The sequence below is a fragment of the Porites lutea genome, chromosome 4, assembly GCF_958299795.1.
Source record: "Porites lutea chromosome 4, jaPorLute2.1, whole genome shotgun sequence".
NCBI classification, from domain to species: domain Eukaryota; kingdom Metazoa; phylum Cnidaria; class Anthozoa; order Scleractinia; family Poritidae; genus Porites; species Porites lutea.
In genome coordinates, this window is record NC_133204.1 from 8,456,602 (window position 1) to 8,470,780 (window position 14,179).

Sequence of the window (14,179 nt, forward strand, 5' to 3'; positions counted from 1 at the left end):
TGACTACTTTAGGTCACATGAACACTGATCATGTAACCAGCATGTTCATGTCACCATTTTGTATTAACTGTTGTACTAATTAGGACGTAAAGGCAAAAGGAAAACGGGATAACACGGCCTCGGTCTCGGTGCTTTCCATCATCCGATTAAAAAATTGATGGATTTTATATGACCTTGTGGTAGAAGAGCCGCTTCAGAGTGTGGCCAAATGTGGTAAAGATACTAAAATAAGTAAAAAAAAAAAAAAAACGTACATCGCCTCGAACGACAGCCGACATCTTCTGAAGCTTTGGCTAACGGAATGGGGTGAACCATTGGATTTTTCTTCGAAATTTTGTGCTCCTTTATGTAAATGGTTCCCAGGGTCTCTTTTCTTTCGTATCCTGGCGCACTGGACGTCGAGGGGTTACGCAGGGTTATGTTGGGCCATATAGAGCTATGTACGGTTACGTAGAGCAGTTGTAGGGCTATGTATAATTAAGCTCGTCTGCAGGTCAATTCGGATTGTCCCGGTAGGCGGCAACCAGATGTCTCCAGTAGTCCCGGTCTTTGGTACCGTGTCTTATTTCTGGCTCCGTCAGTCCTATGGAGCCTCCCGTAATGACCCTTGAGATGCATTGCAAAAACAAACGTTTTTGCCCGCCAATACTGCTTAGCATGGCTGTTTTGGTTGGGCGCGCAAAGTATTAAAGGCGGGCAAGGGCAGAGAAACCGCTAGGAGATTGGGGCGGGAGCAACGATTTTTTTGGCTCGCCGCTCATAAGTGCTCCCAACGAAACCACCATGCTACGCAGTTTAGAGACAATCGCCTTATGGTTGAGCTTGAGGACTTCAATATGGCAAACGATTTCAAAACTCATTTCTTTCGATTTACAATCCCACCGACCCCATTGGATTCTCCAGTTCCTCTTCCAGGTCCTTATCTTTTTCAGAGCGCCGGTGTGCAGAACCATTTACCGCATCATTTGTATCCTCTGCGTTAGTTAGCGGCTTAGATTGTGGGCAAAAATTCACGGTTAAAACAGTTGTCACGTTCAACTAGTAAAGTCGGTTTGTAAACAAAACCCTATGTTCAACTAGAAAATCGGCTTAGTGAAAACATAACCGAAGGCGGCCTAAATGGAAATGCATTTTATGATCTACTTCTCAGGCAAGCGGTGAAATCAATGCTAAGTTGATGCCGGGTAATCATTAGCGAAAACCTCACAGATTTTAAAGACCAATTTAATGCTGCTGTTATTGCGAATCTTGCCTAACCGTTGCTGTGTGGTACCTTTGTTCTATTTGCTCAAACCGTCAAGCCAAACAAATTTTAATTCGTTGAAAACAATAGTGGGACAACAGAATTCTGTATTTCACTGGAAGCGGCAACAAATCTGTCAAGTTCTTTGACTGTTCCCGCATTACACTCATTGATGTCTGAAATCATATTAAACAATGGCAAGCTTAGTTTGTGGTATGAAAAGAAATACATGAGAGAAAAAAGCAAAGTTTCTAATGCCGGCCATTGATGTTCTTCAAATCGACAAAACATTGAAAATACTAGGTACACTGTACCAAGCGTTATAAAACATTCTGCTTAAAATTTTGACTTAGGTAATATGGTCAACTATCTGACAAGTAATTGCTATAAAGATCATTTTACTACGGAAAAATAAAAACAGCAATGCTTTCGAAGGCGTACAGAATGACCAAATTCAGAAACAAATTACCTGTGCAATTATTTCCGTTCCCTTCATATCCTGGTTTACATGTGCAGTTGTAGGATCCTTTGGTGTTATTACAAACCGCATTAGAACTGCAATTGTGGGTTCCTTCCTTGCACTCATTGATGTCTGAAATTATATTGATCAATAATAGAAACAAATTTATTTCGCGTTTGACGTGTCTTAGACTTTAACCAGTTAATATATATCTACAGTGAAATCAAGAGAAGAGGTTGTGGGAGATAGTAACATATAAGTAACATATAAGTAGCAAGCCAAAACTTTGGTGTCGAATCCAAAGCAAAAATAGACTGTTTCTCTGTCTGTTAAGACATTGACTTATTGTTTAATTTGCTTTTTTCGGTTTTTGTTTTTGTTTTACACCCTCACTTATGAAATTAATTAGTTATGAGAAAATTACGACTTTTGAGACCTTCAGCAAACGATTATGGTTGGACCCACAGTTTCGATATTTGACACTCTTGTTCTTGTCATCACAACTTATGTTCCGTCGAAAATTTATTTAGTTAAAACTGAATTTAGCCCTTAGCTGTGTTCACGGTGACTTATCAAAAAATATCTACAACCCGATTTCATCGGTTCCCATTAGACTTAGAAGCTCGAGCCCGGGGGTTGGGGGACTCCCATATGAATGTGACGTAGATGCTCTTCGCTTCCCCTTAGGGTAAAACGTGCCAATTTTGGTCACACTTGAGGTATGCAGGGTAGGAATTCAATGTTTAATCCATTAAGGTATTGCTGATGGCTAGAGAGGATGAGTTTGGGTTTTTTCCTAAAGAGATCTCTCTCTCTATATATATAAAAAAAAAAACAAATGCCGTCATATTTTCTTGATAAGAACAAAAGGCCACGCCCCGGTTAGTTTCCTAAAATACTAATTTCTGACTAGCATTTTTTATGGAAGTCTTCCCGCCCCCTCGCGAGTTCAGAATCAAATGAACTTCCTTGCAAAGACCATAGAGGTATTGCCGGTTTTCAGTGTCACGCCGTTCAAAACAGATCAAAATAAGAATCAAAACCGTCTAATAGATAAAGTATAGAATCTGGGAAATAAACGAAGATAAGTACAGTATGCAAAGACCCTCACCAAGATTCAGGTCAGAGGAATATTTCGTATACGAGATATCCGACGAAATGTGTTACCCAAATTTATAGAGATTTGCAGTGGCAGATCCAGGGGAGGGGCCCGGCCCCCCCTCCCTTATTTTTAGACCAAGCTGAGGACCTCAGGGCCGAAGAAATTTTTGTTTCGAAACCGGGCCCCCACTTATCTAAGGATCTGGATGAAAAGAAAAAAGAAAGTAACTTTCAAGAACAACTTACCATTCTCACAGTGTTCACCAGTGAAACCAGAAGGACATAAACACCGATATTTTTTCTCTGTGAGTCCAGACTGACAGGTACCGTTGTTATGGCAACGGGGATTATTACAAGCACTCTTTAAAAAGAACAAAAATCAGGTCTGATTTGTAACAGAAGTTACGCCAAACCTTCATGATCGAGCGTCAACTATAAACTACAAGATGAAGATGACGAGAATGATGAGGATGATAGTAATTATCACGAAGATGATGATGATAATAGGGAGCTTAAACAACGATGACGTCGAAGACAACGAAAACGTCGAAAAAGCAAATAGGTTTAATTTACCAAATTTAAAAAAAAAACTTTGCTTGTGGATTAAGCTTTATTGTATATTTCGTTCGTGTCGTCTCATGACCTGCCTAATTTCACGTTTCTGGACAACGATTTCTGATTCTTTTTTTTTTTTTTTTTTTTTTTTTTAACTTAACACCCGAACTGATTCACCAACATTTGACAAATCGCGACATGGAAAATAAGCTATGAATTTTGAAACAGCCAGAGTTAACTTTTTTAAGAGACGTTCACTCCTAATGACGAAGACGCCGTCTCTTGTGATAATGATGACTATGATGAGATAGATCCATGGTCTTGAAGATGATGAAAACAGATCATAAAAGAAAAAAAGACAAGAAAAGAGAAGACAAAAAACTTACAGTTGCTCCATGATATAAGCAGCCTTCCCTCTCTTTAAAGTCTGCATCGTGCGCTAGGTGTGTTGAATTGTTCAGTTCACATCGTTTTTTTGTTTGTATCTCGTAATTCACACTGACGCAGTTTGGTTCGTTGTAACAAAGCAGTTTACAAAGACTGATATCTTGGACATGTTGGACAATTAAGATCGTGTGGCTCTCCAAACACTTGTCAGCAATTAGGAAATAACTCGGAAACGCCAGTACGCGGCAATTATCTGAATTAAAAAAGGAAAAAATTTCATTTAGCAATTCTGACTTTTTTTTGGCGACAAAAAGATCTTCCATAAATATAAAGCAACTGTCCTTTGTAAACAAGATTGAAGTTCATGGAACGTAACAACTTATATTTTAGTTTATACTCAGGCTCTTTCAGCCATGTTTTATCTGAAATTTGATGAAACTGCTATGTATATTAATTAAACTTGCTGGGTTTTTGGAATCGCTGATGATCTTCCTGGAAGAGTACATTTTATTCTTCAAACTGGCTTATTAAAACAGCAAAGTATATCAAAAAATGACAACAAGGAGATGGATATAAGTTGTTAGCTCTCTAGGCCCAATATTTTTCTGTCAGTTGGTCGAGCTCTATAAAGAAACCCCCGTTTTTAGGGAAAATAGACGATGACTCGTTTTAAAATTCGTAAAAGCCAGATGAAAAGCCTGAAAACAAGAAAACAGGAAGATGATATGCCCATGGCCACCTGTCTTGAAAAGTGGTAACCTGTCGTGTTTATTGTGAAAATATTTTTCCCTTATCAAGCAAATAACAGAATTCTTTGTTTCTTAGAAACTTTCTCCTTGTTAACAGTAAATGATGTGAGGGTTAATCCGCAGTGACAACATCGAAACTCAATTTTATATTAATTTTGTTAAAAATTTTCTCACACTTGTCTCCTGTTATTTAACTTTTAAATAGGTTTCCATGTTGTTCGTTGAGTCCGCTGGCAACTGCATAATTCCCTGTATGCAAATGAGTGTTATGATGAGCATGCGATTTCTTTTCGGCGATGATTGAAATGACGTGCATGTAAATCACCTTTTCGATACACGGCTGGCAATGATGTAATTTCTCTGGAATCAAGGCCCTTAAATTTTCGTGTATTTATGCACTCGTATAGCCTGCTACCGGAGAGGTATTTTTGGTTGTCGCTAACACGCGTACTAAATCAATTCAGAAACAAATAAAAAGTATCGACGTCGATAAAGTAGGAAGTAAACCACCTTTAGCGGGTGAATCATGTACTTAATTGCCTCTTCATTTCTCGATCTAATCTCCTTTCAGGCGAGACTTGATGCCACTGTAAGCGCGTTCTTGTTTCCTCTAATTCAACATTCATTAGGTTGCCATGTTATTTAGTCAGTCTGTTTAGAAGCTGCATGATTGAATGAATAAACAAATCCTGGCATTAAATAGAATAAAACATAAAACAGATTTTCTGAATTCAAAGGAAAACTTCAAAAATGGCCATTAACATTGACTCACGCCCAAAAAGGACAAAATAAATAACATTTATTTAGCCTTAACCGTCTACGAGTACATTTATATTTTTTCTGAAAAAAGGCCAACATTCAGTGAACGTCTTAAACATATATCTTAAATGGACCACAAAGGAAACAAGGACAGTTGAGTAGAATAAAATTCGCGTTAATTCGATGACCGTTGGGCTTTAAAAGTATGGTCGTATTAATCAACGTTGTACAACCCATATACTCCATAAAAGAAAGTGGTCATATTGAACGAAGTTTTCGAATAAGGAAATGGCAGGACATTTTCGAGCTAGAAAAGGATTCGTCAACTTAACTAAAGAGGGGTACAACTAGGGCCGTATTAACGTAGAGTGTTAACATGGTAGGGGGTCCAAAGTAAAAATAAAGATAATAAGAACAGACAATAAGGAGCCTTGGCCTGCGGAAGGGAAGTGACAAGTCGAACTAACAAGAAACGAAAAGAAATAAGAGGGAAAGAGGAACTCAAAGCTCCTAGCACACCGATATTGTAACCAGCATTTTTTTTTTCTCACTAATAATAGCTAGAGTCTCTTTTCTTTTCTTCAACTGTAGATTCTTGTAGAGCAATCATTTTGCCAGCGACCAGACGTAACAGGCTAAATAAACAAAGAAAGCCTACAAAGATGGGTTTATCGCTAGAAAATGTAAAAAGACGTTAACAGTGTAAAAAGCTGGTCCCCAACCGAAATTTGTCATTTATGGAGTTTTGAAAACGCTTGTTTAGAACTTTTTGCGTTTTCTCCCCTCCGGGAACGACGATCCTCGGACTCCTACGAGCCTTAAAAAATTTTGCAACCACGAAAACTAATTCTGCGGAACTTCTGGCATGTGAAGTGACTTTTTTGCATATGTCTGTTAACTGTAAAGAAGAGAAATTAACCGTAAGCCGTAAAAAAGTCATATTCATGGGCAGTATATTAGAGCAGAAAATTTAGCAGCTACTCTTTGTTCCAATTTTTATAGTCGGTCTAGCTAATTTTAATTTTTTTTTTTATCTTCTTTCAGGTCATAAATGTGTTTGTCACTATTTTGACGCTCAGTTTTTGGAACTATAGCGAGCCAAATATGATTGAAACCACAAGGCGGAAAAAGAAGAACTTACCATCCAAACAACCGAAGCAAATTCTTAAAGAATGTATGTACAGCATAAAGAAAATACTGTAGTGAAGAACAACACCCATGATCGCTGCCTTGTTCGCGGATCGCAAGTCTACTGAAAAGTCGAGTGTATTGAGTGCGGTTAAGCTACAACGGGGGTGTAATTTATACTATACCGGTAAACAGTTCCATACCACCCGTCGCATTTTGACATTAACGTCAAAACTTAAATTAGGGTCCATTAAAATTTTTAACTGCTCGCGAAATTTTACTTGCTCGATTTCCTCCAAAATTAAAACGAGCGCTCACTTGCTGGTGCTCCCAAAGTTTTTGCAGTTGCTCACATTGCTCGCTTTCTTGTCAGTATTGCTCGAAATTTTGTAAATCCTTCTTTGGGTTAAAGTAAATGTAATTCTGTATGGTGCTTAATTCCTATAAATATGGCTATCAAGTTCATGCGAATGCACGCGATAATTGACAACGATAAATAATAAATTAGCTAATCTAGCTAGATATGATGGTTAAAAAGAGAAGATATTGTTACCTTGAGTTCTTCTGAGTTTCTCGACCGCTCTACTCACTGGGCTTTAATTAGGCAGTGTTTTCAATAAAAACGGTTTGGAAGCTTTAGGATTCTTCCAAAAGAGGTTGTTCTGACACGAGGATCTTGTTTCTCTTCAAGTTCTTCTTCATCCACATCAGTCATGTCCCTTTCTTCAACGCCTGCTTTTCAGTCGCTACATAACAGATTGGAATAGTATTCCATCAGAAAGCCATAAGGGGTTTATTCAACCCCTTATGAGTTTCTGATTCCATCGAACATTATGCACGCACGCCATTTTAGTTTTTACAACGAAAACAACTAAATCTCGTCCCCAGGTCGTCTCGGTTAACGATGCATTAACCTGTAAAAGGCTGCATTTTTGACGTCATTTACTCGTTTCCTCCCTTACAAAATTCTTCCAAATTTGGTCATCAGTAACTAGTTATCATTATGGTGAATTATGCGTGTGCTTTTAGCCAAGATCAGAATTGGGGATATATTTTGAATGAATAATAATATGTATCAATCCATTAAGTCCCAAGAGTGACCAACATCAATTTTCTCCCAACAACATCAACACACAATTAAGAGAAAAGGTTATGAGGACAATTAAAATGATCACCAAAAGGAAAATGCTTTGATCTTTTATTATCAAATTCTTTCAACTTATTCTTGAAGGAAATCTATAGAGGTCAGTTTGGAGAATTTGTAAGTGGATATTGAGACTTTGTAAGTGGATACTGGTCATTAATCCTTTTTAAAGGATTAATGACCAGTATCCAAGATCAAGATCAAGATCAAGAAATAAACCATTATGGGTATACCTTCTCATCTCTGCTCTGTGTAAGTTTTAATTACCATTTCGTTGTATGAATTTTTAATGATAACAATAATAATAATATTGATTTTCTTAATAGTAGTTTGAACAGTTCAATAACCACACGTACCTTGGTTATTAAAATGCAGTCAATAAAGGACAGTACCCATTTTGAAATAAACCAAATATTTAAGCATCTGGTGGTTGACCAGTGTGGTACGTTCTGTTACAGGATACAAACTTAAGTGGCCCGATATTTGTTCAAAGTGTTCAAAGGCCCTTACGCAAAAACAAAGTTTCCAACTTTTAAATGTGGGTGCACCTCTCTTCATCCAACCAACATGCATTATTTAACTGCAAACTATAAAATCGCCCAACAGCGGCTTTAGTGGCATGCTGATAAAATCATTTTGTTTTCTACCACGAGATGAATGTTATCGTAGCCAATTTAAGGTAATAGCTAGCCAAGCTTACCGCAGCTTAACCCCATGCAGTCTCCACATGGTTCAGTTAATCTCCTGGATCCACATCGTGAGCTCCTTTGTACGATAGTCTGGAATACAGCCCCAAATTTTTCCAAACGTTTTAAATTTTATAGCTCGCATTACTGTTTGTGGCCCCTTTTTTTGTATTACAACACTGGCAAAGATTATTTTTGTAACATGATTAGATCAACATTAGAACACAACTTAGGGGCTGGGTTTTAAGGGAGGTCTGGTGGATTAACAATACTTGATAGGGCTGGGGACTGGAAAAGAGAAAGACCTTCCAATCATTATCTCTAGCTTGGCTTAGTCAAACTCCATACCTTTAACTATGAAAAACTATGATTATGATATTTGACTGTACTGTAAATATTGCTAAAACAAAAGCTTTGAATGTTATTATGCACGGATGCTTTTGTAAAGCTGTTGCAATGTACATTGTATGGCATTGAATTGCTTTGTTTTGCAATGCATTCTATTGTAGAGAACTTTAAGTCACAGAATACGGCACAGTAGAGTCTGTCCCCCCCCCCCCCGGGAGTCTGCATCTCGTACCTCAGTCGAGAATATCTAAATATATTTTGTTGTATAAGAGACTAAATTTTATTTCACCACTAATACCTCTATCTCGAATCCCCAACAATGTAAATGGCAAATTCACTGAACGCTACTGATTAATTGTCAAACTAAGATCGAAAACTATGATCTCACACCAACTCTCACCTGTGGACCAGTTTCTCATGCGTACATGTAGTGGAAAACTTTAAGCAACTACAGTCAAGATAATTGACAAGTGTTCGAGAACTACATTTAGTGAGCAATTAAATTGTAATTTCAGAAATCTTAGATTATACATTTGTGTATTTAAGACCATTCATGTACACTGTACATACACCTGCATTCTCAGGCAACTAATGAAAACGTTTTTTTATCGGTACAACTTAAAATATATTATATATCTAACTCGTATACTACAGAAAAACTCCACGTCCTCATTCATATCAGTGGACCCTGAAGACATGCCTAAGGAGATTGATTGGAGATCTGTCCCAGGCATGGGAAATGTTGCCAGTGCGACACGGAATCATTACATTCCTCAATACTACGGTTTTTGCTGGGCTCATGGGACACCTAGTGCCACCCGTGTGAAAAACCTCGGAATTCCATGGAGTTCCATGGAAAATTCTCCATGAAATTCCATGGAGGATTAGGACATTTTCCATGTAATTCCAGGAAACAGTTCCATGCAATTCCATATAGAAACTACTCCACCGATTTTTCCATGGTTCTCCTGTTAGCTTGGAGTTTCATGGAATTCACAGGAATTAGAAATTAGAATAACCAATGAATTAAATGGAATACATAACAGATTTTGGTCCACTGCAATTTACTGGATAAGTTCAATTTTTATTATACTGTAAACCTATTTTGACTTAACTTACATGTAAACTCAATGAAATTCAAACTCACTCAGAACAACAAGTAATGTTCAGAATTTGTCCACAACAATACGAAACCTTTATTTAGTATCGCTAGGCATTTCTATGCCCAAGCTCTACGGTCGCTTCCGCTTTAACCCAAGGCAATATTTAATGTCGCTTGAGATTCCTAAACAAATATCTTATTTTCTTAGACGAATTAAACGAGCTATTCCGAGAAAATTGGTCAAAATTTCTTAAAATAAATGCAGTTAAAATCTTCCCATTTAAATCCGTACCAACCTGAATTTTCAGACCCCAAAATCTCGAAAATGTGCGACCCCATTATGGTAACTCTATTGAAAATTACAACCCCATTAAAGTCAATCCAGTCGTAAAAATGTGACCCCATTCAGCGGCACACCCCCATTAGCCTATTGTTAGGAAGTACCCCCCTCCCCCCGCTGGTGTTACCCTGCGAGCAGAGGTTCTCTCTTGCATGGCTTTTAACGTTTAGTGAGTCGTTCGCCAAGTGCGCAACAGACAAGCCATGCGAACGACTTCATAAACAGCAAAAGCCATGCAAGAGAGAAACCTTTGATGGCAGGTAAGGCTATGTTGTCAGAGATGTCTGACTTCAAATTGTAAAATATGTATATTCTTGTATTGTATATGGTTTGATATTCAGCTTGGAGGGGTGTTAAGTGTTGGGGGGGGGGGGGGCGGGGGTTGGGGACAGCTTATTGATGTTTTTAGCATTAAGGGCTACCAATTCGAGTATTTTTGTTTTGTTTTTTTTTAGTTTAAGAAGTCCTCTTATATAGTCTTGCAGGTAAAGTTAGTGGACGTGATAAAATGATGGCCGAAATCTATGCCAGGGGTCCTTTTGCATGTGGCATAATGGCCCCTTCGAAACTTGAGGCATAAGAACTGAATATAACCCTTCCCCTATGATCAACCACATTGTATCTGTTGCTGGCTGCTGGGGTGTGGAGAATGGAACAGAGTACTGGATTGTGCGCAACTCATGGGGTGTCCGGTGGCGGGAAAACGGTTGGCCGAGGATCGTAACCAGTGCATACAAAGATGGAAAGGGAGACAACTACAACCTGGCAATTGAACAGGATTGCGCATTTGCTGTGCCTATAGTGGAAGAAGACTAAAATAACGAATGATGATAAGAAATTGTCCGAGCTATATTTTCTAACAAAGATCTGGTAGTAAAAGTATTCATTTTTTAATGTCTTTAAGATTTATGATAGTATGCACGTTAAGAGACAGATTTGGTCAGAAATAGTCAAGCAACATTTTTTTATTGTCGCACTTCTGTGTAACACTGTTTAAATTTCATAAGCATGTAAATTTTATGGTTTGCTCAATAAAATATGAAACTTAAAGTGTACCTTTTTTATCATAAATTCATTTTACGGTAAGGAAGAATAAAAATCTAGCTTGAGTAAATCCTGCTTTATGTTATGACGATCTCAAAGTCGCGATTGGTCCGATCGTGAGCATGTAATAGCTCGTTAATTTTAAGGATATAAAGTTCAACCTTTTTTTGGTGATATCCGACCAAAATTCTGCTTTGTGCGATAATGATGGTGTCTTATTAGGACATATGTCCTTTCAAGACAAAAAATTGTTTCCAGCCCTGGCCTGTCATCCTAGTGCCAAGGTACAAAAAGACTGCGACTAAACACTGTAAATAAGGCTAATACAGAAACATCATTTCAAACTCTTGTTTTTATTTACACACCTTTCTCCTCAGCCTTGTTTTCTACACTAGCACTAGTTCTCTTTTGCGTCTGACAAGTTACCTTTATACCGTCCTAACGAACTTGCCCAACAAGACGGGAAAGGAAAGAAGACTGCAAACCTTGTGTGACAAGCGTAACAATGATTTTGTTTGAAAAAAAAATTCCGCCAAAATTTACCTTCTTTAAACAGATGTTGTTTTGTAAAAAAAAAAACCAGAAAATATTAATGTTAAGTGAAGAACACTTACGACAAAACACGCAAGTAATAGCCATGTCTCATTTGTCACCCACAAACGTTTTGCCTTCCCCTCCTCTCTGTCGTTTTGCTCCGTAAACTCACTATTTAACACTCAACGAACGGCTGAAAGGGTATGTCCAATCATTCGTGATCTCTCGTCTTCTTGCTCTTTCTTTTTCTCTTTTCCTTTCTCACTGTGAATTTCCACCTTATCGGGCGCAAAGACCCTGCCTTTGGCCCTTTTTCCCTCAAATGGCTGGAAACTTTGCTACTTTTGTTTTAAAAAATTGGCTAGGCATACTATTTGTAACATTTTACAAATGCTATTTGAAATTTTGTCGTGTGTAAAGCCTACCCCTATGTTAGGGGCGTACTACAGAAGTGACGGACGGAATTTCCAGGTTGCTACATTTTATTTATTTGTTTTTTCTGCTTACGTCTATTTTGCGGGTGATGTCCTCAGACAGATTTTTTGTTTCAACACAGAATGATCTTGTTCTCAAGATTCTATGTTGGGACCTTTACTTTTACCTGCTTTATATCAGTGATACAAACAATGCATCTGCGTGTAGCTAATTACTTGTTGAAGATACCTACGTTTTTCGTTCTCCAATTCGGAATGTCGTTCCAGAATGCTCGGTTAATCTAGTAAGCTTGTGAACACTGAACTGATTAAGTCGTCACCTCGATTCATAATTATTATAATCTCAAATAAAAAAAAACCTGGTTGGTCGAGTCAAAAACGAACAAGATGTACGGCAATTGAGTCTGCTCGCAGGCTAGCTTCAAATTGATCTTGTAAATATTCAGTAAACTTTGTATATTTGTAAATTATGTTACATTAGAAAACGAGAGAGAAGATTGTAGTTCATATACCTCGATTTGATGGGTCAATTCATGAATTATCAATGATTGTTGTTTCTTTTTGTTGTAATATTTGTTGGAGGGAAAGAGTTATTTTTACAGAGAAACAACTGATGTCTTCAGATCAGTTGATTCACGCGTAATGGATATAAAGGGGTTTAGCGTACCCACAAGTTTAAAGAATAACTTTTAGTAGGCGATTCGCCTGCTTTACTTACTTTGTTACCAAAATCCTCTGTTTTCTTAATGAAATTAGTGCCGAAATGAATCTCAAACACTCCAATCCCGTGGTCTGCTCCTGAGCAATCATCTCCTCCTGCACCGATCATCATCACAGCCCCGTTTTCGTATCGGTGGGCTGCATAAAAGCACCAAAACCCAATGCTGCTCTGAAGATGAAATGAGTCCATGGAGCATGTATTGTTATCGACCTGTTCAAATCCTTCGGTCTGTGTGTACAGGCCTCCATATGTAACGCTGCAGCTACTCCTACACTGATTGTATTTGAAACCTCCATCATAGCTCGTGTGGATTTTATCTCTAAATGTCTGGCCGCGTAAGCAGTCATTCGTCGTCTGCAACAGAGCAGTGTGAGGGTAATCACTACGTGTAATCATGAACTCGGTGCCGCTGACCAGTGTGAATGCCCGAGATACCATGTCTTTGTTTTGAGATGGATCAGTTGTAGTTCCTTCTCCTTTTGCGGCTTCGCCATAATGCAGCCACCACTCACTGCCACCCTCTGTGGGCAGCCCCCAATTTCCGTCGTCATTGTTAGAGACACGAGAAATGAGGGTCCAACCTTTGCCCTCAGTCATAAAGCAATACACCTGAAAAATAAAAGTGGCATCTTTCGAGACGTTCTATTCTCTTTTTTGAAGTTATTCCACTCTCCTTTAAGGTCGCACTGAGCCAAAAATCTGGTTTTGTTATCTTGTCATATGAATGTGTTCTTGATAAAAGAAAAATTTTAACCAGAACTAAATATTAGAGACTTACGGCCTTAATCCCTCTCTGAAAATACTCGTTTGTGAATTTAATCCCTCAGCGTGGATAGATGTCCAACTATAAATCACAAGGAAGGTTGGAATATCAGCCATTTTCTTTGTGCAACAGAGAGTGAGCTAGCTCATTCTCTCTTGCTTTATCACATTTGCCAAGTTTCCAGTGTTTTTAATGTTTTAACCCTTTATTCCCAGAAGTGATTGGCATCTAACTTCTCCTTATAATATCCAATGCTGTCCAATAGAAAGGTTATGAGAATAGGCAAATGTAGCAGCCAGAGGATGCGCTTTTGATGGATGGAAACCCAAATTCCCTTTACTAAGGTGCAATAAAATATATCGCAGCTAGAAAGGAGAATTGCTAATTAGATCTTGGGAGTTAAAACGGATTTCAAAGGCAAAACGTAACGGGAAAGTCTGCATTATAACGCTTAAAAGCGAACATCCTTATCAACCCTTTAAGACCGAATTATATAGAAAACAGTATTAAATACTCAGACTGACAACAGGTTGGACATAAGTTTTATGTGAGAAGACTATTTAAAATAAATTTTTGAGCTTTTTTGAAAAAATAGCTCATATGTCAGTGGTGTGAGCGTATGTATCTTTGTGGCTTTGTATGTTCGGATACTTGTTTGTTGCAGGAGCTAATAAGGTTGAA

At 38.1% G+C, this 14,179-nt stretch overlaps 1 protein-coding gene across 2 annotated transcripts in view; it reads right to left on the reverse strand.

Annotated features, from left to right (window-relative positions):
* The window catches only part of LOC140935676 (uncharacterized), a 49,807-nt gene that overhangs the window by 2,707 nt on the left and 32,921 nt on the right, over nucleotides 1-14,179 (reverse strand). Inside the window, exons 1-4 of one of the 2 annotated variants that reach the window (XM_073385247.1) lie at nucleotides 6,396-6,539; nucleotides 3,746-3,999; nucleotides 3,051-3,165; nucleotides 1,713-1,835 (exon numbers count right to left, since the gene is read on the reverse strand). In XM_073385247.1, coding sequence (XP_073241348.1) covers nucleotides 1,713-1,835; nucleotides 3,051-3,165; nucleotides 3,746-3,999; nucleotides 6,396-6,474 — 571 coding nt within the window. In that variant the 5' untranslated portion in view covers nucleotides 6,475-6,539. Of the gene's footprint in view, nucleotides 1-1,712; nucleotides 1,836-3,050; nucleotides 3,166-3,745; nucleotides 4,000-6,395; nucleotides 6,540-14,179 lie in introns of those variants that run through there. The other variant, XM_073385248.1, reaches the window with a different exon arrangement.